Source organism: Mastigoproctus giganteus, chromosome 2 (assembly GCF_048544385.1).
Source record: "Mastigoproctus giganteus isolate SK-2022 chromosome 2, ASM4854438v1, whole genome shotgun sequence".
Taxonomy (NCBI): domain Eukaryota; kingdom Metazoa; phylum Arthropoda; class Arachnida; order Uropygi; family Thelyphonidae; genus Mastigoproctus; species Mastigoproctus giganteus.
In genome coordinates, this window is record NC_143576.1 from 150,141,700 (window position 1) to 150,165,699 (window position 24,000).

At 35.9% G+C, this 24,000-nt stretch overlaps 1 protein-coding gene across 1 annotated transcript; it reads left to right on the forward strand.

Moving 5' to 3' along the window:
* The first annotated feature begins 1,952 nt into the window (after nucleotides 1–1,952).
* On the forward strand, nucleotides 1,953–22,917 carry LOC150089657 (hemocyanin B chain-like). The gene is made up of 9 exons (XM_090389581.1): nucleotides 1,953–2,243; nucleotides 6,331–6,551; nucleotides 9,043–9,248; nucleotides 11,937–12,333; nucleotides 13,391–13,519; nucleotides 14,718–14,852; nucleotides 15,110–15,296; nucleotides 19,354–19,577; nucleotides 22,566–22,917. The coding sequence occupies exons 1-9, from the start codon at nucleotides 2,045–2,047 to the stop codon at nucleotides 22,749–22,751; spliced, it is 1,884 nt and encodes a 627-aa protein (XP_090245707.1). The 5' UTR covers nucleotides 1,953–2,044; the 3' UTR covers nucleotides 22,752–22,917.
* Nucleotides 22,918–24,000: the final 1,083 nt, after the last annotated feature.

Genomic DNA, 24,000 nt, shown 5'->3' on the forward strand with positions numbered 1-24,000 from the left:
GTGTAATACAAGAATAGGCGACGTTAGACTATCTGCCAAAAAATGGCGCCTTAGGTGAGCTGCGAAATTGGTTCCCCAGGCAACAATACAATCAGAGCACCCCCAAGACCGCAAGGGTAGATGTAGGATAAGTTTTTTTTTTATTTATTTTTTTTAAACTGGGGAAGTATTTTGTTAAGTGGCTGAGTTATTAGGTATTAAAATTGCAATAGCAAAAATTAAAAAAGAATTTTGGTAAATTATTATTTATCTTTGCAACTTAAACATTTTATAATAAATTCTCAGAAATGCGGAGAAATGAATTAAATAAATAAATTATCTCCTCACTGGATTTGAAATAATGGATGCTTTATTTTATTTGTATTTTATTCACTTTTTTATTTTTTTAAACTTGGATTTTTTTTGTCGAATTGGGTCCCCTGTTGTTGTTGTTGTTGTTGTTGTTGTTGTTGTTGGATTTTAGGTTGGTCCCCTTGGACACTGCAATTCGTCTGCATGTACGGTGCGCTCTCTAATCTGACGCCCGTGATCGCTTAGGTCACGGGCGTCAGGTTCGAGACGCTTAGGTCAGGATTCGAGATCATTTAGGGTATATTCGCCTATGGGGATGGACCTCTCTTGGATACAATTCATATTAGGTAAGATACGAATAAAACAAAAACATAATGAAATGAAATGAAATAATAAATAATATGAAGCGTGGTTAAATTGTTGCATAATGAAATAAATGGGCTAGTCATACACCAAAAAGGAATCAAGTTTCCTTAGCTTTGAATTTGAAAGTTGTGAGTTCTAGCATCCTACCACAAAAAAAAAAAAAAAAAAAAAAAAAAAAACCAGTCTTTATGGTCATGAAATTTCGGTTTCACGATGGCACTTTTTATTAATTTAGATATTTATTTATTGGAATTCCATTGCCTTCCTTTCAATATATACAAATGCTAAATAGCTCTCGAGTCTGTACGTCTGTCTGCATTAACGCTTTCTTTAAAACTGTAATCTAATAGATTACTATAATTTTAAAGTTCTGTTTCGGAAAATAAGTTTTAAAGAATATTAACAATATTATGCGAATTGCGAGATAGAATCCGTACAATGCCCTAAAAATTAGACACTTCCCATCATTAACGTCCTTGCCTTAATTTATTGACTACAGTGAAGAATTACGATGAAATTAGGAACTCCTCTGGGGGAGGGGGAGCAGTAAAGTATAAACGGAATCTTGTGTTTCTAAATTCTCACTTTTCCCATCTTTTTAAAAAAAACAACAACGTTTGAACTTGTGTACACGGCATGGTCCAGAACAATTATTGCATAAATAGTTTGTGCACGCATATGCATGTGTGTTTGACAGCTGATTTTTCGATTAACAGATCTCTTATAAGCGAAGTAGTGTATATCAAGGACCTACTATATTCATATTATTAAAAAAAACAAAATAGTAATAAGATATGGTGGATTAAATTAAGGAAAATGTCGTTGTTCTAAAGTTTATAGCTTCGAAACTGCACGTTTAAATTTCCTTTAGTCAATTTAAAACAGACAGTTTAATTGCTATTAATACTTCTTTATAGAAATATGAAAAGCAATCAATAAAGTAATCAGACAACAGACATTTCTAACTACTGCTTGATACTGGTAATTATTAAAACGTTCTATTAAATACATAAAGCAATTTAAGAGTGCGTCAGAGTTTCCAACGCTGCTTTTCTAATATTTCTTAACAATAAATAATTCTAAGAATTGTCTCTATATATTCCTATACGTACAGGAAAGTTATTAATAACCATTTCCGGCATTTCGCCCTATTTAGGAAGTGGCGTTGCAATGGCTATCTTTACAGCGATTTATTTAGATCAGCGCCTTCCCTTATCTTCCTTAGACAACCATCGATAAAAACACTTCGGAGAAGCTGCCCGTCCCAAAAAATGACAGCTATATAAAAACGTAATTCCATCTGCCCGCGCGATCGCGTCCTTTAACTGACCCGACCTTCCTCTTTGGTTTTTGCTCCGAGAGGTAAATATCGCAATTGGCGATCACCATGCCTGTGAAAGACAAGCAAGACCGGATTTTGCCGCTGTTCGAATATGTGGCTTTGGACACCCGTGATAAGTTTGGTCTCCGCGTCCAGCGTGATGATAAACTAAGGGGTCTGGGAGTTCTGGGACGCGGTCAGATATTCTCTTGTTTCTTCGAACCTCATCTGAAGGAAGCTACTCAACTGTACGAAGCCCTGATCTGTAAGTATTTTCTATTATGTTCAATATTTTCCCTGTAGCTCTCTACTTAGGATAATCATTAAATAATCATCATGAAAGGATGTTAACTGCGGCGCTTTGCTATAATTTTATTATAATCCTCAGTTAAGAGATAACAAATCGTAGATAGGAAGAAGCCAATGTATATATCTATGTTACTAAGACATAAAAATGTACAGTTGCATTGTTTTTAAATACAGGATTTTTCAAAATCTAACCAGAATTTGGAGATTTAACTCCTTTAAAATCGTCTTATCGTATCCTTGAGAATTTTTGACACATCTGATACCCAGACCATAGTGAGCCAATGTTTATGGTACTTCGGCTATTGTGGTCACAGGCTGATTTGCATGTTGTGTAGGCTAAAATATCGACTAATTCACAGAAAACCCAACTTCCTCCTCCTAAGATCGACTAACTACAGCCCCGACTGAAGAGACCTTTAGAATTCCTTCATTCTCCGACAGAATTAGAACCAAGCCCTCTCTAGCGAGCTAAATCTACTTATATCTAAGTTATAATATCACATTATTAACTGTTGCAGTTTATATTCTGGAATAAACAATGGCAATAAAGTTGCAACCTTCTCTGGGCCCTGAAAGCGCAGATCATAAAAGTTAACTTATTTATTCATTCCTGAAAGAAACTGTTCTGAAGCTGTGCGATAATTCTCCTTATTCATTAACTGTCGTAAAATCATCTGAGAACCAGGAACCAGTGATGTTCTCTAAGACTTAAAGGTCAGTTGTGACTATTTATAGTTATAGTAGCTATAACCACGATGTAGATGAGAAGAGTTTAAAATCGGAATAGTATAACATCATATTTAACTCAGATAATAGTATAACTCAGATCGGAATAGTATAACAATTATGTTATCATTGGCTCGCAACTCAGATCTAAGAGAACTAGAGAATATAGGGGTGCTTATAGAAATTTTGTAATAGGGTACTTATTACGTTTTGGAGCTTCTATCTACAGTGAGATCACTAGGTACCTATTATTATGTATTAGGAACTACCAAGCTGTCAGCAGCAGCAGCCAGTTCATCCAGTTTTGACCCTCTTTGATCAGTGATTCGACAATACCGTGATCTTTTAGCATTTGAATCCATCGTTATTATAACTGGTGTGTCGCCAAACCGTTTGAGGGACACTTCCTACATATCGAATATACGGCTCAATCTCAGTATTGTACTGAGAATGTATAGAAATAATGTAAAAAGAACCAAATTGGGATTGGCCATGTAGGCAGACAGCATGTGTTCTGCATAATGAATCCATTACGGTTATTACTAAGTCTCTTTTGAAAACTATTATCCCTGCCTTCAAGACGCTGACATTTACACTCAACTATCCCTGAAGACAACAGATATTCAATAGTAAAACTTTTGCTTACAAAAGGCTCTTGAAGACAAGCTATATCTATCTTTTCCCTATTACATATAACTCTAATTTCATCTACGACTGAGCATGAGAGTTGTGGACGTTATTTTTTTAGAATTCTCAAACCAAAATAATTTACTCTGAGTACCGACCACCATTATAATTATGTTGTCTTAGATCTTTCAACAAAATCATTCTGCTCCATTCTCTATTATTCTCTGTTTTATTAATTCTAAACGTGCGAAGATATTAGTTATTAATTCTAACGTTCGAAGATTTCTTAATTCTTGTTCGCGGAATGTTCTTGAGCAGTGGCTTTTCTTTCGCATTTCTTTCCCAAATTAATTACTCCATGTAGCAGGTTACCAGTTATGAGTTTGATAATGAAAAGTGCTTCTTGAGTTTTTTGGAAATGTTCATATTTATTATTAATATACATTAGAAGCTAAGTTTCTCGAACATCAGTTTCTGATCACGTACTGTACTGTACTTTGATGTCAGCAGCGACCTTATCTTACGCACCAAATTGAATTACATTGAATGAGCTCAGTGTAATTTTATAAATTTATTGCGAGATAAAATATTGTATAGCATTCTAATGATTTTATACTACATTTAGAGAAGTTTCTGTAGTGATTGATTTTGATTTCGTAAAATTTTTAATCTTAATTGGTTTTTCAATTTTTAAAATGACTCATACATTTTGTAATTTTTTAAATTAAACTTAAAACAGTATTGTTTTCACATAAATATGGAGCTAATGGAACTAAACATGCGTTTCATATCTGTAAATACTGAAGCATAAAATATCTAGAAAGTATATTTCGTTTTTGGTCAGTAAACAAACGGAACTTATCCACAACTCGTTTTCGATTTTCATTTCGATTAAACATAAAGCTAAAGACTTTTTCCACTTAGTTTCTTAGTAGTTTCTCTCAAGTCTATAATTAAATCTATTATGAAAAATAACTGCTAATGATGTATTTAATGGCTCCTCAATTAATGTACTAACATTCGTAACGTGTGATTTGATAGAATGACGTATTACAGTACCTTCTATTAACTCTGTAACGTACGAAGACTGTTCAATTAAAACGCGTTACACTGCCTAGTTAATGTTGGTATCAAGTTCTCAAAAAGCTCGTAAAAATATCACCGTGGTAGACGGAACCAGTTACCTTAATTTTTCCTGTAAAAATTTGAGTCAACATGCTTTTCACCCTTTGAGACCGAGGTGCTTCCACTGTACCTTTTTTCTTCTTCGCTGAGAGTCAGTTCGTTTCGGAAATAACTTCTATTTGAAATTCTGAAAAATTACACATACAGAACGGTAACAAAGAGCAAACAAAATAAAGTCTTATTATGAGCTAGCATACTGACGTATTAATTTAAATGTACGTATGCATATTTTTTTCTCCATCTGTGAGAACTGTCACACATAGAACGATTTATGTTGAATAATCCTCGTACGCAGTCTTTACCATCAGATTAAAAAAAATGACATATTAAATTATAGGAAAATTGGGGAAAAAAAATTGAAGTTTGCAGCGTTTTCCGTTTCTACTCCACCATTATTGATTCGGATTAGAACCGCAGGTTACTCCTGACTATGACTTTCCATAAATTAGTAAAGACTTATTTTAATATATTTTGTATTATAAAACATAAAAATTCAGGATGTAGCAATATTGATCATTAACAACGTTATTTTCTTTAGTGATATAACTAATTGACTTCATCTGGTTTATGAAACTATACAAAAATAAATTGTTTTCTGTCAACACGGACAGCAGGCATTACTAATATTCTTGCGAAATTTCTACAGACGGGATTTCTTTAAAAACTCCATAGTCTTTCAGTAATAATAATTTTAATAATTCTAATATTCCCTTCTAATAATTTTATTTTGTGTTCTCTAAACATACACGGCCATGGTAGCCGAGTAGTCATGTACATGGTACATGGCGCATAAGTACGCGTGCTTTGAATAAACGTGGTCAACCCACATGACAATTAAATACCGTGTAATGTCCTTGTATTTTCTCTTTATCTTGTTAACTACCCTGACTTTATGTAGTACGGGACTATAAGCAGAAAATTTACTTCTTAATGGTATTTGGGACCTCACTATTGGCTCAAACAACTGAACAAAAGTATTCCACAACAGATCCAAATTTTGTATGAAGGAATGTGATTTTAAAATTCCTTTAGCCTTGCGTGTTCTCTCTTTCAATCCTACAGAGTTCAATGATCTGCCTTTTTCTTGATTCTAGAGTAAAGTTTTTCCAAATGCTGCGTAAACTTTGTTTTGACCACACAAAGTAAATATGGTCAAGATTGCAACCGCCACACAATAAATATCCAAATAAATAATTATTATTGTGATAGTTCTGCACAATATTTTTAAACCATTACAGATATACAGCAGGAAAGCCAAAAGCCACAAAAGGTCACGTTGATCATAAATACCTTCTATCTCTTCAGTAGCACGTGTAAGACCAAGGATATGAGAATGGCTAGTGTAATACTATTTTTATATTGTAGAAAGCCTAATTACTCTCGAAATAAACCTTCTTCGCAAGTTTAAAATTCCTCTATAAGTATACTTAAAGCGATCACCAGGAGAGGGAAAGAGTAGGATTAATTATTCCAAAATTTAATGACCTGTTTACCGTCTCCTACAGCTGCTGAAACCTTCGACGAATTCCTAGAGCTCTGCCATCAAGCCCGTGACTTTGTCAATGAAGGTCTGTACACCTATGCCGTCTCAGTGGCTGTCCTCCACCGGCCTGATTGCCGTGGCGTGTCCCTACCACCACTCCAGGAAGTATTCCCTGACAAATTCATCCCTGGAGAGACTCTAAACAAAGCTTACTACGAGAGCACCAAAATCCCTGAAGATGAGGTATGTATCGCTTAGTCTCTGTTTTGCTCAGTCCCCATTTGTTCACTTTTGCTCAGATATCTGTAATAAAATGAAAATTAAGAAATAAAAAACAAATAAATAAAGAAAAGTAATATTGTTAATTCGAAGTATATTAATTAAATGCAGAAAGACGCACCTATCGCGCATGCTACCAATAGTAAGATCATCCAAACGAATGAAATTATATTAAACGAGAAAGATAGAAGAAATCAAATAATTTTAGTCTGAGATTGTACACGTATAATATTTACAACCTGATAAATCAATAGATATTAATATAAATAAGAAAGTACAAATAAAATTATAATTTAAAAAATGGTCTACGTTATTTAACATCGAAGATAAATGAGTGACACCGATTTTTCGTATAATGGTATTGTTATGTCGAAAGATGTGGTTATTCGCTCACATTCTGCATTTGGCTGTTTTTCTCCTGTTCGGCTTAGGTCAAGTCCAAGCAACAAATAATTTATGCACATTATTGCATACTGTTTACATTAACTTGCATAAAGCCATAAAACTATATACATATTTTTTAAAATCCAAATACGGCTTTCCCACGAAACTGAATTCCGAAAAAACCTACTGTTAAATTCCTACAGATCCAAAGTTCCAGAAGGACAAAAAATTAACTTTTGAGTAAGAAACAAGATGGGAATTCCTGCCTCCCATCCTCACTTTCATATTATTTTTAGATTTGCTGTGCCAGACTTTGTCTTACACAGATTATATAAAAGTAAACCCATTGTCACACCCATGGTCAACTACAGTTGCGTAATCTGTGCCCGTTGATTATTCGGTTTCAGAATATTAAAAAACTCACTAGGGTCTAGTTTAGATAGCATTTGCCTTCTTTTTTTCTTCTCCGTGTTATTCGTTTTTACTCTTTGCAAATATTCTTTTATATCTCCTGATTTATACCTTCAGTTTCTGCACATTGCAAGCTTTCTATGAATCCACGCTTGATTATGTTACCATTATTCCTCATTTCATGGTCTCATTGCGCATTACTTATATTGCATAGGATAAGCAACGAAGTTATGAAATATAAAACGTTACCATGCTTTCAAGGACACCTTAATAGACTAATTCAAAATTATTATTATTTCACCCACTGTTAGATTTAATGTTTTTTCGCTGTTAGATTTAATGTTTTTTCGCTGTTAGATTTAATGGCCGTCGTCTTCGACGGATAAACAAAAAGATTTATAATAACAATAATAGGATTGCATCACGTTTTCTAAATGTTCTGTTAATTTTGTCGGGTGGTGTACTACTGGAGCCAATGTGTTAAAATATGCATTTTGAGATGAAACAGTGAGCAAAACCTAGACATTTCCATTGTTTTTAAAGCGAATGATCGGAATGTTTTTCCAAAATTCCAAATTGGAATAACATTTATTAATGGCGATGAACTTCAGTAAAGCAGATGGGAATGCGAAACAAAATAAAGAACTTATTTAAGAAAACAGGTAAGTGGCTATCCATAATTTAGCTCTCGATCATGTTAAAGCATTTTGACGCAAGATTTCGATTTTTGACGAATTACCGCAAAACCGTTCCTTTCTGCTAACAGACGTAAAAACTATAGTCAGGTCAACGTGTGTCAGGTTCTCCAGAAAACACTTTAAAGAGGTCTACCTTGCCTTTCTAACATTTTCTTTTTGGACTGCTGGAGAAGAAACACTCGTACACAATGTACATTATGGCTATACGTTGCATGTGTATTCACTCGCCATTTTGCGGGTTTTCCGGTCGGAAAAGCTCGGGATTCGGGGAGAACATTTCCTTTCTAAGATCATCATAGGTGGCAAAATATGGGATTATGGGAGACTCAAAAAAATCATGAGTCTTCAAGCAGGAAGAGTCCAAAATCACTGCTGCCGAAGAAAACCAACAAGTTCATTTCAATGTGTAGAGCATTCTAATTGTGTCTTGCGTTATTGAGGAAGTGCACATAAGGAATTCAACCCACTGAGAAAAACTGCTAATCAAAATTTATATAGAGATTTTCTGCTACGTCTACAGAAGATGTACAGCGAAAGCGTCCAAAGAAAACGATCACTGCAAGTTGGTATCTTCACAACAGCAACTCCTGCTTACTCTTCTTTGAATGTACAGAGTTTTCTGAACAAAAATTGCTTGTCTATTGTCCTCCCCCCCCCTCCATCCTTCGTACTCTCCAGATCTAACAACGTGCAATATTTTTCTTTTCAAAATTTGAAATTTTCATTGTTGAAAATTATGAAAAGAGGAATTGCGACATAATTAGTCCAAGAATAATCGCAGACTATACTTTTCATAGTCCCGAAACATTTGGCTATACCTCGTTCCTCTTTTCTGCTATTCTTCTGTTCAATACCTAAACTAATTTCCCGCTGTTTTTTTTTTTTTTTATCTGTAATTTTTGTAACGTCCTATCTGTTAAATAAGCCTGTGGTTTTTCATAATTTTTTTCTTTATATTTTAGGATGTTATTCACGACATGGAAGAAACTGGAAATATCCTGGATCCCGAATACAAACTAGCCTACTACAGAGAGGATATCGGTGTCAATGTGCACCACTGGCATTGGCATCTGGTATACCCTGCCACATGGAGGCCTGAAATTACAGGAATAGTGAAGGATCGCAAGGGAGAACTCTTCTACTACATGCACCAACAGATGTGCGCAAGGTAAGCCTCTTAGGGATCTGATGGGCTTAATTAGTCTCAATTAAATCTATTACTTCTATTCAAAGAATTGAGGATAAAATATTTTTTTCCTTCTTAGTCACAGTTATGCCGAAAGGTTCTCATGCAACGAAATCGTTATATGCCTCTAGAACACCCGTTTCGTTCACCTTCGCTTTTCCTCATGTTTTATTATTACTGTTGTTATTATTTATTTATAATTGGTGACCACGATCAGCTGTCTCCTTAATATTTCTGCACTCAAAGATCTACCGTATATAGTGAATTCTCTCCTTAAACAAATATAATCATGAACTTTTCATTTCATTGGCTCTTCGGGAAATCGAACATGAAAGTAAGGTTTCTCTTCATTTTATTTTATCTCTTAAAGAATAAATAGCAAAATTCAGTGGAAATATCTTAAATTCTCAAACCAAAGAGTTGCTAGTTGTTCATTCATTCAAAATATGTTTGAATGGCTCAGATGATTCATGTGGGATTAAAAATGAATATTAAAAAAGGAACAAAAAGTACTTTCAATACGCTGGAACGATATTGAAATAGAACCATTTATCCTAATGGAGGCAAGTGGACTGCACAACAGGAATAAAAGCTCGGCTGCATGACGAATTTAACAGGATATGCATGGCGTTGTGCACGTGCTGCTGGCATGTAGTGTTACATGTTATGAGCATAGAAAGAGACCAAAATATGACAGACTTTTAAAGAGGCAAAACTGTTGCTACAATGGGCAGTGGTCCATCTCCAAGACAGTGTGTCTAGTGGATTGTTTCCAATCTACCGTTTTGCAAGTGTATCAAGAATACTGTTATGTCAAGGCCAAGTGAGAACAAATTCATCTGCCCAAGTGTATTTATGTCCATAACTTGCGTGTGTTCTCTGGCCGATTTGCTTCTTTTGCTGGACGGAAAACCCGAGTTTCCCCGGGAAAAACCCTTGCTGTCCATAACTGAGATCGACTAACTCAGCCAAGTAGTTTTAAAAAAACCAAAAAAACGTTGCTGGCATCATTTACAGGATTCGAACCCAGGCCTTTTCTCCTAATGTTGGGAGGACACTGATTATAACCACTGTGAGAACCGACGCAGACGGTGTACCAGAAGTAGTAGTAGGAGGAGAGAAGGAATAAAACAAACTGCTTGTACAAAATTTGTGGTGTGAAACTGGCGATGGCTGAACAGAATGAGAAACGGCTGCAGCAGCTCATGCTGACCAGCAGGTCGGTTAGGAGGATGACGCAACTGACATCAGATACAACGTTGAACAATGCAGACCACTTCCCCTCGTTGTACCCTGCAACGTACACTCCTACAGAGCGTAGTTATAAAGTCCTGATATCTTCGAATGAAACGCGAATTCTTTCAAAACCAAAAGCCTTCACATGCAGAACTTTATTGAAAACAACAAAACAAACAAAGGCGCAAAAATATTTTTTTAGGTTCTTGGACATGTGGGAATATTATACTTTTATGATATCATTTAACTAAAATAAAAGTATTCTCACAATAACTAAAGTTCTTTTCTGTTCTTAATTGATTGGACAAAAATAAAGACTCCCTCCTAGAAAATCCAGTAAAGTGAAGTCTTCCAGAAATCGACGAGTATTTGATGTTCGCATTGAATATGGTCTTGAGATATGGATTTCTTGAGGTCTTAGTTTTTAAAAAGATGAAAATTTTGGAACGGCACAAGCATAATATCAGCATTCCGTAATTTCTGTTCATCGATCAGAGAGAATGGGAGACCAAGGAGCTTGGCTAGGAGAGAATCTGCTTTATGAATGCCTCATTGTGTGATTCTAAAATAAGTTTCATTTTTTAACAATTTACCTTCAACTAATATGTTGGAGGGAAGTCATTGAAATCATCCATTCAGAAGAAGAGAATATTTAAACATGAGGATGTCGACGACTGGATATGGTAGTGTGAAAGGATCAAATACGCTTTCTCTAAATCTTTCAGTCTAAGTTTTATTTGCACATAATTAGTTCAGTTACTTGATTTAGGCATGTGCTTTTGCAATATTATAAACATGTATTTAAAAAAAGATCAATCTAAGATTGATTTTCTTTTTAAATATATGGAATGCTAGTGAGGAGTCAATTGAGCATATTCGGGAAAGTGAAAGTCTGAAAACAAAAGTATGCAAAGAACTCGTTGGCATGTAAATAAAATTGAATTATAAAGTAATCAAGGAAGTCATTATTCTATAACGATAATTTTAGGCTCTATACGTAGCACATGGCGATGCAATCCGCTATGAAATATGTTCCGCTCACAAAATAGCAGTCATCTTGTTATAACACGGTATCATAATTAACTTCTTTCTTTTCAGGTAATTATATTTGGAATTTTTAGGATATTAATGCTCATTATAAGATATTGTATATGGTAAATAACCATAAAAATATTTGTTATGGTTGTCTTGTTGTATTGATATTTAGAGTGGAAATCCCTTGGAACACTTCAGCGGTCTATTTTATAAACATACGTCCATGGACGTCTTCTTGTTCAATAGCTGAGTTGTTGACATCTCCTCTTCCTCTGTCTACCTTACGCAAGGATAATTGACTAATACATCATAAAATACTTAGCAGTTTGATCATAATAAACTCAATATTAATGTCCATCTCTGTGTGATATTAATATTTGTTTTACTACTTCCCTTTAGATATGACTGTGAACGATTGTCTAATGGACTTCCCAGGATGATACCTTTCCATAACTTCGAAGAACCAATGGAAGGGTATTCTTCTCATCTTGTGGCTTCCATCAACTTCATGCCTTATGCTTTCCGTACTGCTGGTTCGACACTTCAGGATACTCCAGAATGTGCTGTTCAGGATCTTGAACGCTGGAGAGACCGTATAATAGGCGCCATACAATTAGGACACGTTGTTGACGAAACCGGCACAGAATTTCCCTTAGATGAGGAAACTGGAATTAATGTTCTTGGCGACTTGATTGAATCCAGTTACGATTCTGTGAATAGAGAATACTACGGCAGCATTCACAACTGGGGCCATGTTCTGTTTGCAGCAATCAAGGATCCTGATTCCCGATTCCAGGTAAAGGGAATATACATTGGGAATATATGCTAAACAAATTATTTAAAATACGGTTTAAAAAATGGGAAATGTAATTACTTTGTTAGAAGTAACTGTATTATGCTTACACCGCCCAAAATATTTAGACGTCCTTCCAAAAATATAAAACAATAATAAGTAAAACTGGCATAAAAGTGTATAGAAAACATCTTAGATTTAAGTAACAACCAATGTAAGTAACAAAACTGCCCACAGTCTTAATGATGCCACAGCCACCAGCGTCAATCACGTGTCTATAAATGCTCTCCTTATGCAGTTACACGGATTCGGTTTTGTATACAACAGTGATATACAAATTGTATATAATCTTTTTTATGGAAATGCTGCAGTTGACAAATCTCGCAAAACCCCAACGAACATCGCTGAAATTTCATTTGACAGTAGCGTTGGAGTTGATTTATAAAAGCTTCTCACGTTAATTTTCGTTATTTAACACATTGGCCTCGTCCTCTTTAAGCAAATTAATAAACATCCACACATTCCTTATCGAAGAATCCTCAAACACAAATTTCTTGAAAGTGAAATAGAAGCGGGGTAGTGAAAAACTTACATGATTTATGAAGTTAAAATGCCGTTAATTTTGGGGTTGCGAGAAATGCTCAGCGAATTTTTAGTCTCAATTACAAAGAAGATTATGCACCAATGTGACAAATAATACGATTAATGAATTAAATGATGGTCAGCCACTGGGACCAAGTGTAGCTTAACAATTTTACTTTTATTGCGTTTTTTTTTTTAAATGTACACCTCCCTAGCACGTAACAATTTTAAAATTTATCATTCAGCTTCGTTTCTGAAATGCTATCTTCAGGCTTTCGTCCACAGAAAAACTTCTTCAGTACCTTCCTCTTCTTTAATTAATACTTGTAGATTAATACTATATATGACTTTTAAATATTATGCAATGCCATTATTAACCACAGTTCTTGCACAAACTTACACAATTCCTTATTTTTTAAGTCTTTGTAGTTATAAAGATTGATATCTTTCTTATCAGCTTGGTTTTTTCTATTTGCAGCTTAACCCTGGCGTTATGTCTGACACTGCTACCTCTCTCCGTGATCCCATCTTCTATCGCTGGCACAGGTTTATCGATGATATGCTCCTAGAGTACAAAAAGTCATTGCCTCACTATACTAAACACCAGGTAAGATTTTAAAGAAGAAATATTTTTGCAGTATGCTAAATATAAGTATATTCGTATATTTATTTGGAAATAAATAACCTGTTGTCATTAATACAACTGTAAAAGGACTTACATGATTCTATGGAATATTCTTTCTGCTACTAGCACTGCAGCGGCAAATAAAATAATTAGATTAAAACCAATATAAAATTAACTAATTTTTAGACAAACGAATTAGACTTCAGAATTAGAATTGTTAAGCGATTCGTTACATTTCCAAAATGTTAAAATGCTTAAATCCCGATTAAGTAAGGATCAAGTTTTTCAGATTCGCCCGCAAATAATCCCACAGATTCTGGAATTAATTCAAATCCAGAAACTGTGGTGACCAGGGAATTTCTGCTTATATCGTAAAGCTAAGACATGGCGTTCAATGGATTAATTATCCTAAAGTACCCTATTCCCCTTTGGATACCTCAAAAATGTGTAAGTATAAGGCTCTATTGCTTAAGAACACTTGAGAGGTGAAAAAAAGCATTTCCATAAAGAATCCTGGACAGAGGGCCAGTTGACCGATTGGTTGCTTTTAGAAGTTCCTTAGTACATGGAATGTAATTATAGTTCTCCAATTTCATATGGTCCTACATGAACATTATTGTGTGTATTTTATTTGTATAAGTGTGTTCAAACACCAGTTTGCATGTTTTATCTATTAGAGGATTTCATACTTTTGTCAATAATTTAGAAACAGGCATAAAAATGTTCCTTTAAAAGTCACCATCATCTTTATTAAACTATACATTACTTTCTAAAGAGGGAAATACTAGAAATGGGAATATAAACGAGAGTCATTGACTAAACATCACCTGAAGTGAATGGCATTCGTTTTGGTTCTAGATAAGGGTAAAATGAAAGCTATGTACCCTTATCAAACTTTAAAGCAAGGTTTTTATATCCGAAAGAAAATTTGAAGTCCGGGAAATAAATTTGTGTTCCTGCAGAGCTAGAGGTGGTTTTCGCCAAGATATTGGAGTAATTTCGATTAATTGTATTAAAGTCCCCCCTTTTCCACCACTTCCTAGTATTAAGTTGAGCTGTTGGAACAAAACTTCTTAATGGCTGATTTAAAGTTATGAGGTATTTTTCTAGAAATAACATACAATTAGCTTACTGTATATGATATCGACGTAAAAATTTAAGACCTTTTTTTCTTTCTTAGCTTGGTTTCACCGGTGTAGAAATCAAATCTACCTGCATTCGTGCTAAAAAAACAGATGAAATTACAACGTTCTTCACCAAGGATGAACTCAATATTAGCCGTGCTTACAATATGGCCAGGACTGGTGCAATTAAGGTATTCTTTTATTTCATTACTTTCAGGATATTGAAGAGTGGTGAAAGTATTCTGTAATTATAAATGGATGTTTTGTGACAAGCACACGAACATTATATCGTAGGAACTTAGTTGGGTATAGGTTGTTTGTTTTATGCTCGGGACTTTTTGTCATTTTATTTCTCTAATTTTGCATTCGAACTGCCATATTAAAAAAAAAAACATTCAAGTACAATTACAATCGCGTATTCTAATAAGACAATCTTTCTTCCATACAGATCAGATACCAACACATCGACCACGAACCCTTCACTTACAAGATCAATGTTTTCAACAAAGGTTCCAAGACCAAAGAAGCAACCGTTCGAATTTTCTTGGCTCCCGTCAAGGATGAGCTTGGCAACGATATCGATCTTCACACGCTCAGACGCCTAGCAATAGAAATGGACAAGTTTAAAGTGGCGTGTAAGTTGATTTTTCTTGATTATTTTTTTTTAAATATGCTCTAATTTATTTAACATTTGTTTACAACATAAATTAATACGACCATAAAAATTTCGCCTTTATTTCTGGAGGTAAGCCATTGAGCGGACAATTTAATCTTATCTGAGTTCCCAAGAATCGATGTTATCAATTTAAAACCATTTAATATTATACACAGAATGGTCAATATTACTTAGACCTAAGGCCTGCAGACTGGTCTGGATTTAGACGAACTTTTATATGATCCTCGGAACACCCGGAGAAATACCCAAATTTGTCTTCGTTCAGGCTTCTCTTCCTTCTACCTATTCAGAGCCAATCTAAACTGTATATAGACGTTTTAAAACCCAGAGTTCAGCCAAGAAGTTTCAGTACGATAACAGTGTACTGGCAGTCAACACTAGAGTTATTATATACAAAAATAGATTTATTTCAATCCGTTTCCTTATTTTATTTTATAAATAATTGTTTCCGACAATGGAAGTAAAGTTTTCTTATGAGATTCTCCATCCCTTTTCAAACAACTAAGAAAATATAAACGCAGTCGGATGAACGTAGTCATGATATATGGGAAGAACAAACAGAAAATAAACAGTTTATTTTAATTCTAATTTATAAAAAATAAGAAGTAAATCGAAAAAAATCTCTTTTTATATGCATAACAAGCCCAGGTTAACTAGCAGTAAACTTCCATGGTATTAATCCTTCCGGCTAATTTTTGGTTGGGCCATCTGTCGCCTACCCTCGTGGATAGCACTGTTGGTAGGATCGCCGTCCTACCCACACTGGGTGGAAAAGAGACTTGAGTTCGAGTCCCGTCGATGACGGGAGAATTTTTTATGGGCCTTTTTCACAGTGTGGCTGAGTTGGTCGGTCTCAAGCGAGGGTAGCATGGCTTTTTCTCCCGGAAATTCGGGTTTTTCGTCCAGCAAACAGAAAATCGACCACAGAGCACACGCAATTTACAAAGAATATATATGGAACAATATGGCCTTTGTCGCTTAATCGGTAAAACCCTACAACAACAACAATATGTGCCACCTATAGGCAGTTCAAGTCCACTATGTTGGCAGAAGAGAGGCCTGAAAGAAAATAAATTTCGGCATTATTTCTGATTGCTCTGAAAGCTGTATAAAAATTCTTCTTAAGTTGAACCGGCCTGCAAGCAAGTAGTTAGATATTGTTAGTCTAAGTAGCATTAGTCATTCTGTTCATCACGTTAAAATTGTTTCAAATTGTTAGTCTAGGTGGGTAGCACAGTGGTTATAATCCCTCCCCCCAACACACCGAAGAAAAGGCCCAAGTTAGAATCATGTTAATGACACGACTGACTTTTATGGGTTTTTTTCATTTCGCAGCTGAGTTAGTCGGTGACAGGCATACGAGATAGCAAAGTTGTTTTTCCTGTCCAAAAACTAGATAACAGGCAAATCGACAAGAGAACTTAACGCAATTTATGGACATAATACATATGGGCATATAAGTTATTTCTTGAGTGACTCTAATATAACATATTTTTTTTTTTTTTTTTTTTTTTAACCAGCATTGTCAGCGCTGGTTTTTTTTCCAACTGGAGCATGACACACAAAATGGATTCCGACACTTTGGGAAATACCAGCATCTGATAAGGCAGATAAAGGGTTTAGACGATTTGCATTTGCACTGCATTTATAACTGCAAGTTTAAAGATCCCATTTTTTTCCACAACTGAGATAAAGAAATTTTTGTCATATAGCTACGGACTAGACCAGGAATAACTTTCTTCATTGGCTGCCCAGATTAGTTATTCCAAGCATTGAATAAGATCCATTTTATCTGTTTAAAATCATATAAATTTTATCTGTATGATTTTATGAAGTAGTCAGATCAAATACAAAATTGAGGGACTGTGAACTGGAGTATGCGTAAGGGAGAAGCAGATAATGAACAAATCAAAAGAACACCTTTCGGTCATAAAGACTAGCAACTAGGAGGAATTCTGATGGCCGGCCGATTATGTCTGGGGAATCACTAAATAAGTTATCCCCATGAATAATTGTTGACTAATCTAAAGGTTTGCTTAGTGGAGAATGAAGAGCAGCGTTACACATAAGAACTCTGGACGCCTAGTAATGTAATCATCTTCATGCTGCAGAGTTCTTGTAGATCTGGAAGGCAACTCGCTCTTTCTCCGATGGAGCACTGCTTTGATATAATGAAAAGTACACTGACCTCTTTGGAAAACTCAAATGCAGCAATAAAATCAAATACAAACTGCTTGGACTGTACAAAAGTATGCCAAGAGACGTGCGTGTTCGGTTGGATGCCTGTTTTCCGGACGAAAATATCAAGTTTCGTAGGGAGAAGACCACCTTTCTTTGACCATGGGTTTTGACCATGTTACTTGGCCACAGTGTGAAAAAAAGCCATACGCATTTTTCCCATCTTGATTCCTTTTCCGCACGGTACGGAAGAACATTGATGATGTTCTAACCGAGAGGGGGAGATGCGAGATCACTGCCCTAGCCATAACAAAATATTGATATTGCTCGTATTCTGAGAATAAAGAAATTAATTTGCAACATAAAACTGCATTTTCTCTTAATGAATACCGTTTTATCTGATATATTTCAACTAAATGTATACGTAACTCCTCGCGAATCAGGCAATTTTAATGACGAACAGTTATATTGGATTGATTGGCGTATCAATACGACTATCGACATTGTTGGCATGTCAAAAATATTGAATCGGCAGGGGAACTGCAGTTACTAAGGCCATATTGTTCCATGTTTATTGTCTCTAAAAAGCGTGTGTTCTGAGGTCGATTTTCTGTTTTATGGACCAAAAACCTGAGTTTCATGAGAAAAAAATATGCTATCCTTCACCTGAGACCGACTAACAGCCACAGGACTCAAACTCCGGCCTTTTACACCCAATGTGGGGAAGAGGGCAATCTAATCAACTGTGCTACCTACATGGAGTTTCAAGAGCTAATGACTATGGCAGCTCGTGCATCGGGTGCTTCCGTATCGGAAACGGCATGTCTCGTCGTTTGCTTAAGGCCCACTGTGGTTAAGGTATACAAAGAATGGCCTCGAACGGGAGCAAAAGGTGCAGTGCGTTGTAAGGACTGAATGACAGGTCACTGTGAGGCAGCTGATATCGCAGTACAATATGGGAAATGCAAGTACAATATCCTAAATGACGATGCGACGCACACTCAGACAAATGGGGTTCCACAGCAGACGACCCAAAAGACACCATTTCCCCACCACTGATCATCATCGACGGTGTATTCCGTGGTGTAAACAACACGGCACTGTTGGACACTGGAGGACTGGAAACTAGTTTGCTGGTCTGATTGATCCAAATACCTGGCGCAACATACTGACGGACGCCTTCGTGTGTTGCGCAAGCAACACGAGTTCATGGATCCATCGTGCATGGTGCTCATTATCCAGGCAGGCAGCGGTGGTTGCTTAATATTGGGGATATTTTTATGGCAAAAAGTAGGACCTGTGGATCGTATGGACCAACGTTTCACTGCTGTAGCCAACCGATATCTCTTAGGAGACCATGTGCACCATACCATATTGCATTTTTTTCCAGACAGAAACGGGATCTTCGAAGACGCTAATGAGCCATATCGTCGGTTCCGCACTATGCACAAGTGGTTTGAGGAACACAGTAAAGATATCACCCATCTTGATTGGCCTCCAAATTCGCCTGACCTCGATCGAATTGGACACCTGTGGAACGAGAAGTGAGGCGCATAGACACGCAACCGCCATCCATTTCGACACTGTGGAAAGCCTTTCAGGCAGCATGGCTGCAGATCCCTACGGATATTTTCGTGGAGTGAATGGCTAGGCGAATAGCCGCTGTTATCTGTGCAATTGGTGGCCCAACACGATATTAGGTAGATGGTCATAATTCAGTGCTCACTGAACGTATTTGACACTTAAATAATACACTTTTTTGAGTGGATTTGAATTCAGTCTGAATTGAATAAAATATTCTTTTATGAATAGCTGCTTTTATTTTCTCTGTTTTTCAGTGCAACCTGGGGACAACATTATTGAAAGAAAATCGTCCGAATCTAGTGTCACTATCAAGGATCCGAAATCCCTTGACGAACTTGCTAGAGGAGAATTAGCTGATGAGCATGAGAAAGAATTTTGCAGCTGTGGTTGGCCTGATCATCTTCTTGTTCCAAAAGGTGACGAACAGGGTATGAAGTTCCATCTATTTGTCATGCTCACCGACAGGCGTATGGATGCGGTAAGTATTGTAAAAGTTGCATCCTATGTTACAAATGATAACTGTTCGTTTCGTATATCATCTACATTTTTGATAATAATAACAAAAGAAAAATTTAAGGCAGTGATTCGTAGCGCGTATAACTCTTGTTCTTTGGACTTTCATACTTTGTTTTACCCAGAATATTCATTTTTCATGTTTATCATCTGATTTTGCTTGTAGATTGATATATTATCATTAGTTTCTTTTGAGAAAGTTGATCTCAACACTTCCTATATCAGTAAACCGTCTCAGCGAGTAGCAAAGTGGCTATAATCACTTTTCTCTACCCGCACTGGGTGGAAAAGGTTCGGGTTCTAATCGTGTCAATGACGTGAAGAACTTTAATGTGCGTTTTTCCCTCCTTGGACGTGGGTGAATTAGTCGGTCTCTAGCGTGAATTTCAAGTTTTGTATAAGAAAAATTTGCTTTTTCTTCCAGAAAAACAGGAAAACCGACCACACAATACACTTGTGGTTATAAGTTCGGACTTGGATGGCCCTAACAAAGTAAGTTTGTTTTTTTTTTAAACACTTTAATCGGATTCTTGTTTTTGCTTGCTTTATAGGAAGACCTTGTTTGGTCTTGTTATTCGATTAGCAGTCTTCCTCTTCTATCTCGTCTACAGAACTTCTTGAATCTTAAGAAAATTGGAAACTATACGAAAGTTTAGTCATACACCCTGTTATACGTAACCCCACATACAAGGGAGAGTTAATACATAAAGGATATCATCTTTACCAGAGCTGAGTACCTATTATACGTACGAAGAGTCAAGAGGTTCTGAAACTTAGAAGTTGCCAAAAGACGTATGTGCAGTTTTTCACATGCATTTGGTGGCATCTGAACATATGTAGTCAATTACTGGGTCAAACATGAAACTTCAGATGTGGATGTCTGGAAGATGGATGTGTGCGCTCTTCTCTTAAGGTAGGTGCTAGGATGTCGCAAAGTACATCAAGCCATCGATTGGTTGCACACTGATATACTTTAGACAGACCTATAAAAGATGGACGAACGGAACAAACGAACACTGAAATGTATCTAGGCAGAATACTTACACAGCTCCGAAATAGCCAGCCATTCTTGGATGGAGATCCATAGTGTCAAATATGAATAACCCCATATCTTCTCTGTGGATTAACAACCGAAGAGAGTACAAGAATCTTTTGTTTTCATACAAGCTTTCCTCCTCATTTTGATGTCAACAGAAATCGGGATCCCTACAGTGTTAAAACAAACTAAATAAACCTTTTCAAAGAAGATTATCAAGAGCGCCTCACAAAACCACAGACTAGGATCTAATACCCAAGCTCCACATTCCAGTGCTCTACTAGAAGACATCCTCGATGTGCTCTCGGTCTCCAGTTAACAATGAATATTAAAGATATCCTTTCCAGCCGAGATACCGCATTGACAGGCAGCTGTTACTCATGTGTGGACATGAATACAGAACTCTGTACAATGGCCAGAAATGAGAATGGGCTCATGTTTGCGCAGTATGTGTTTTGTTGTGTTGTCTTGTTATTATCCAAGGAAAGCATCTGTTTGCTACCCTCCTCCCAGGCCATAGCTATAGCGCCACTGATCTAAGATGTGTACGTGTGTGTGTTAAACACCAAAGCAACTAAGGTTATGAGACGTCAGTATAATGCGTCCATACACTGTGTGTATTCTTCTGTCGATTTACCGTTTGGTGGACAAAAAACCGAGTTTCCGAATGAAAAAAGCAACCCTCCTTAGCCACGTTTTGAAAAAAAAAAAAAATGCCTTGCGTCATTGACGGGATTTGAACTCTGGCCTTTTCCACCTGGCGTGGGTGGACTGTAATTATAACCGTACCAGTGAGGGTACCAGTGAGGGTACCCTCAGGTACCCTCACTTAGACCTCACTTAGTCCTAAGATCACTAATGATCTTAGGACATCATTAATACTTCTTCACTCGACGAATGAATGAGCGCACTTTCAGACCCTTGTTTCAAAACTCAGTATGACAATTACAGAAGTCAATCATTCTGTTGTTTTATATACAGTTTAGTTCATAATTTTACTGGTTCTCTCTCTCTCTCTCTCTCTCTCTCTCTCTCTCTCTCCTCTCTCTCTCTCTCTCTCTCTCTCTCTCTCTCTCTCTCTCTCTCTCTCCTCCTAGCTTTCATCTTATGATACTTTCTTGTGAAAAGTTTCATCTTCAATTACATATTTAGCTAGCCTCTTTTTAGAACCAACTATTCTTCTATTATCTAGTATTTTATGCTTTTAAACTAATTAACAAGTTTTAGGATCTATTTGTTCCTAAAACTTCGTTCAGAAGATGACTCTTAAATATCCTTTAAAATTTATTTTTAAATCTTCTATTTAACTTATTATACACTATGGAGTTTGATCAAAAATAAAGGTCTTCATTCAAATCTCTATCTTATGGTCGACCTCTTTCCAATTTTGAAACTCGATAGACAATTTTCTCTCTTACCGCTTATTGCATTTGATGGTATATGACCCCTTTGTCATTTAATTTCTCAACTAATGCCGGAGCATCTCAAGATTCTCTTCTTTCACCCACGATTTTCTTCTTGTGTATTCATGACCTACTTCCACACCTCACCTGTAAATCCTATGTTTAGTTTTTCTAATGATGATATAATACAATACCATCCATCTTGTAGTTCGACAGGCCCTGCTCTGCCCAAATAGATATAACTTGGCACACATCCAGCGAGGAGAATAAAACTGAATTAAGTTTAATCCTTCCAAAACCCAGTCTTATCTTTCTTCTCGTAAAACAGAATCTGTTACTTAATCTGTTGCTCACCTTCGAATCACGAATATTTCTGCATATATTTGAATTAGGGATTCATCGTGGTAGACAATAAGGATAAAGGATTATTTAAACGTGAGTTGGCTAATTTTGTTTTTTTGTTTTTTTTCATTTACTGATATTTTTTACCGATTCCCAACTTTTATCTCTATAGGTTGGCGACCACGGAAAGACTGGTGTCTGTTCTGACGCTGTGAGCTACTGCGGAGCTAAAGATCAACTGTATCCCGACAAGCGTGCAATGGGATTCCCCTTCGATCGTGAGGTTGATGAGGATCATTTGGAGAAATGGCTGCTGCCAAATATGTCGAACACCATCGTAACTATCATCCACCACTAAGCAGAATGTTCTTCGTGTCCTTATAAAGATTCACTTCAGTAATGGAATGATAAAGAAAAATTTTAAATACTAATTTCGCCTGTGAAACTGAAAAAAAAAAATCTTTTTTGGAGTAGATGTAACAAGTTGGGTATGTAAAAAAAATAAATTAATGAATTAACATGTTTCAGATGTGCTTTATTTTATATGTTTGGAAATTTGAAAGGAGTTGAAACAAATTTCCATGTAGAATCCAGAAATAAACTATTCACACTTTGTACACAACGATAAATAATTTTAATAAACGAGCATTACGTTACAAACCCTTCAACGCATTCATATGCATAATGATTAAGAACAAGAATTACAAATTGGCCTTTCTCTAACTGGTAACGTCACATTGTATAAGGTATCTCCAATCCAGTATTGTGTTTGGACAGTGTCACCTTTCCAGCAATCCCCTTCCCGGAATTCTCCATTACCCCCTAATTTAAAAACGTCTCATTTAAATACATTATTAAAGATCTCCATATTATTCTGTAGCAGTCAGCATTGTTTATTTATCAATTTTTCTGTAACTTCGTTGGCGAAAATACAGAAAAAAAAAACTTCAAAATGAACACCTACTTAGTTTTACAAGGGCCCGACTAGGTCCATTGATAGATACACTACATATAGATTAATTCACATGAAGACGAAATATTAAACGCGCTTTACTTAGAGAAAAAAAAATTGAAAAGAGACTAAAAGATGCATTGCCCTACAAGCTCCTGTTTTTAGAAAGCTAAGCACGAAATAATTATAATAGAATTTTTGCTACAAAATCTAACTGGAAATCCTAGAAAATTTAAAATAAGCTTTCTTCTGTACTTCGTTAATCACTAAATATTGCGTAATTCGATGCGGGAATGCTAAAAACAACTTGGACTTAAGAATAATTTAATTCAGAACTCTGTGAAACCTTTTATAATGACGAAATCTCTAAGCGAAGATTTTGCTAGTGTACCATTCTACCAGTGTGTTCGTTGGATTGTGGATATTACAATGTGGATATTATATAATCCAATGAATACTCTTTCGATGGATTCTGCGGTATTCTATGATATTCTAGTTTTTATCATTTCTGATGGCAAAATTATAGACGTGTTCCATAATAGAAGATATTTCATTTTCTTTAAACATAGTTTGTGTGGCCTGTAATATTAAGATGATATATGCAGTTATAAAATCAACTATGAATTGGTTCAAACATTTTCTTCTCTATCTAACA

What these genes read in the sequence shown, in the direction of transcription:
- LOC150089657 (XM_090389581.1), top strand. Translation starts at nt 2,045, where the DNA reads ATGCCTGTGAAAGACAAGCAAGACCGGATTTTGCCGCTGTTCGAATAT. An exon ending in CCAAAATCCCTGAAGATGAG is followed by an intron (nt 6,552 to 9,042) that starts GTATGTATCGCT and finishes TTTATATTTTAG; the next exon opens with GATGTTATTCACGACATGGA. An exon ending in GGACAAGTTTAAAGTGGCGT is followed by an intron (nt 15,297 to 19,353) that starts GTAAGTTGATTT and finishes TCTGTTTTTCAG; the next exon opens with TGCAACCTGGGGACAACATT.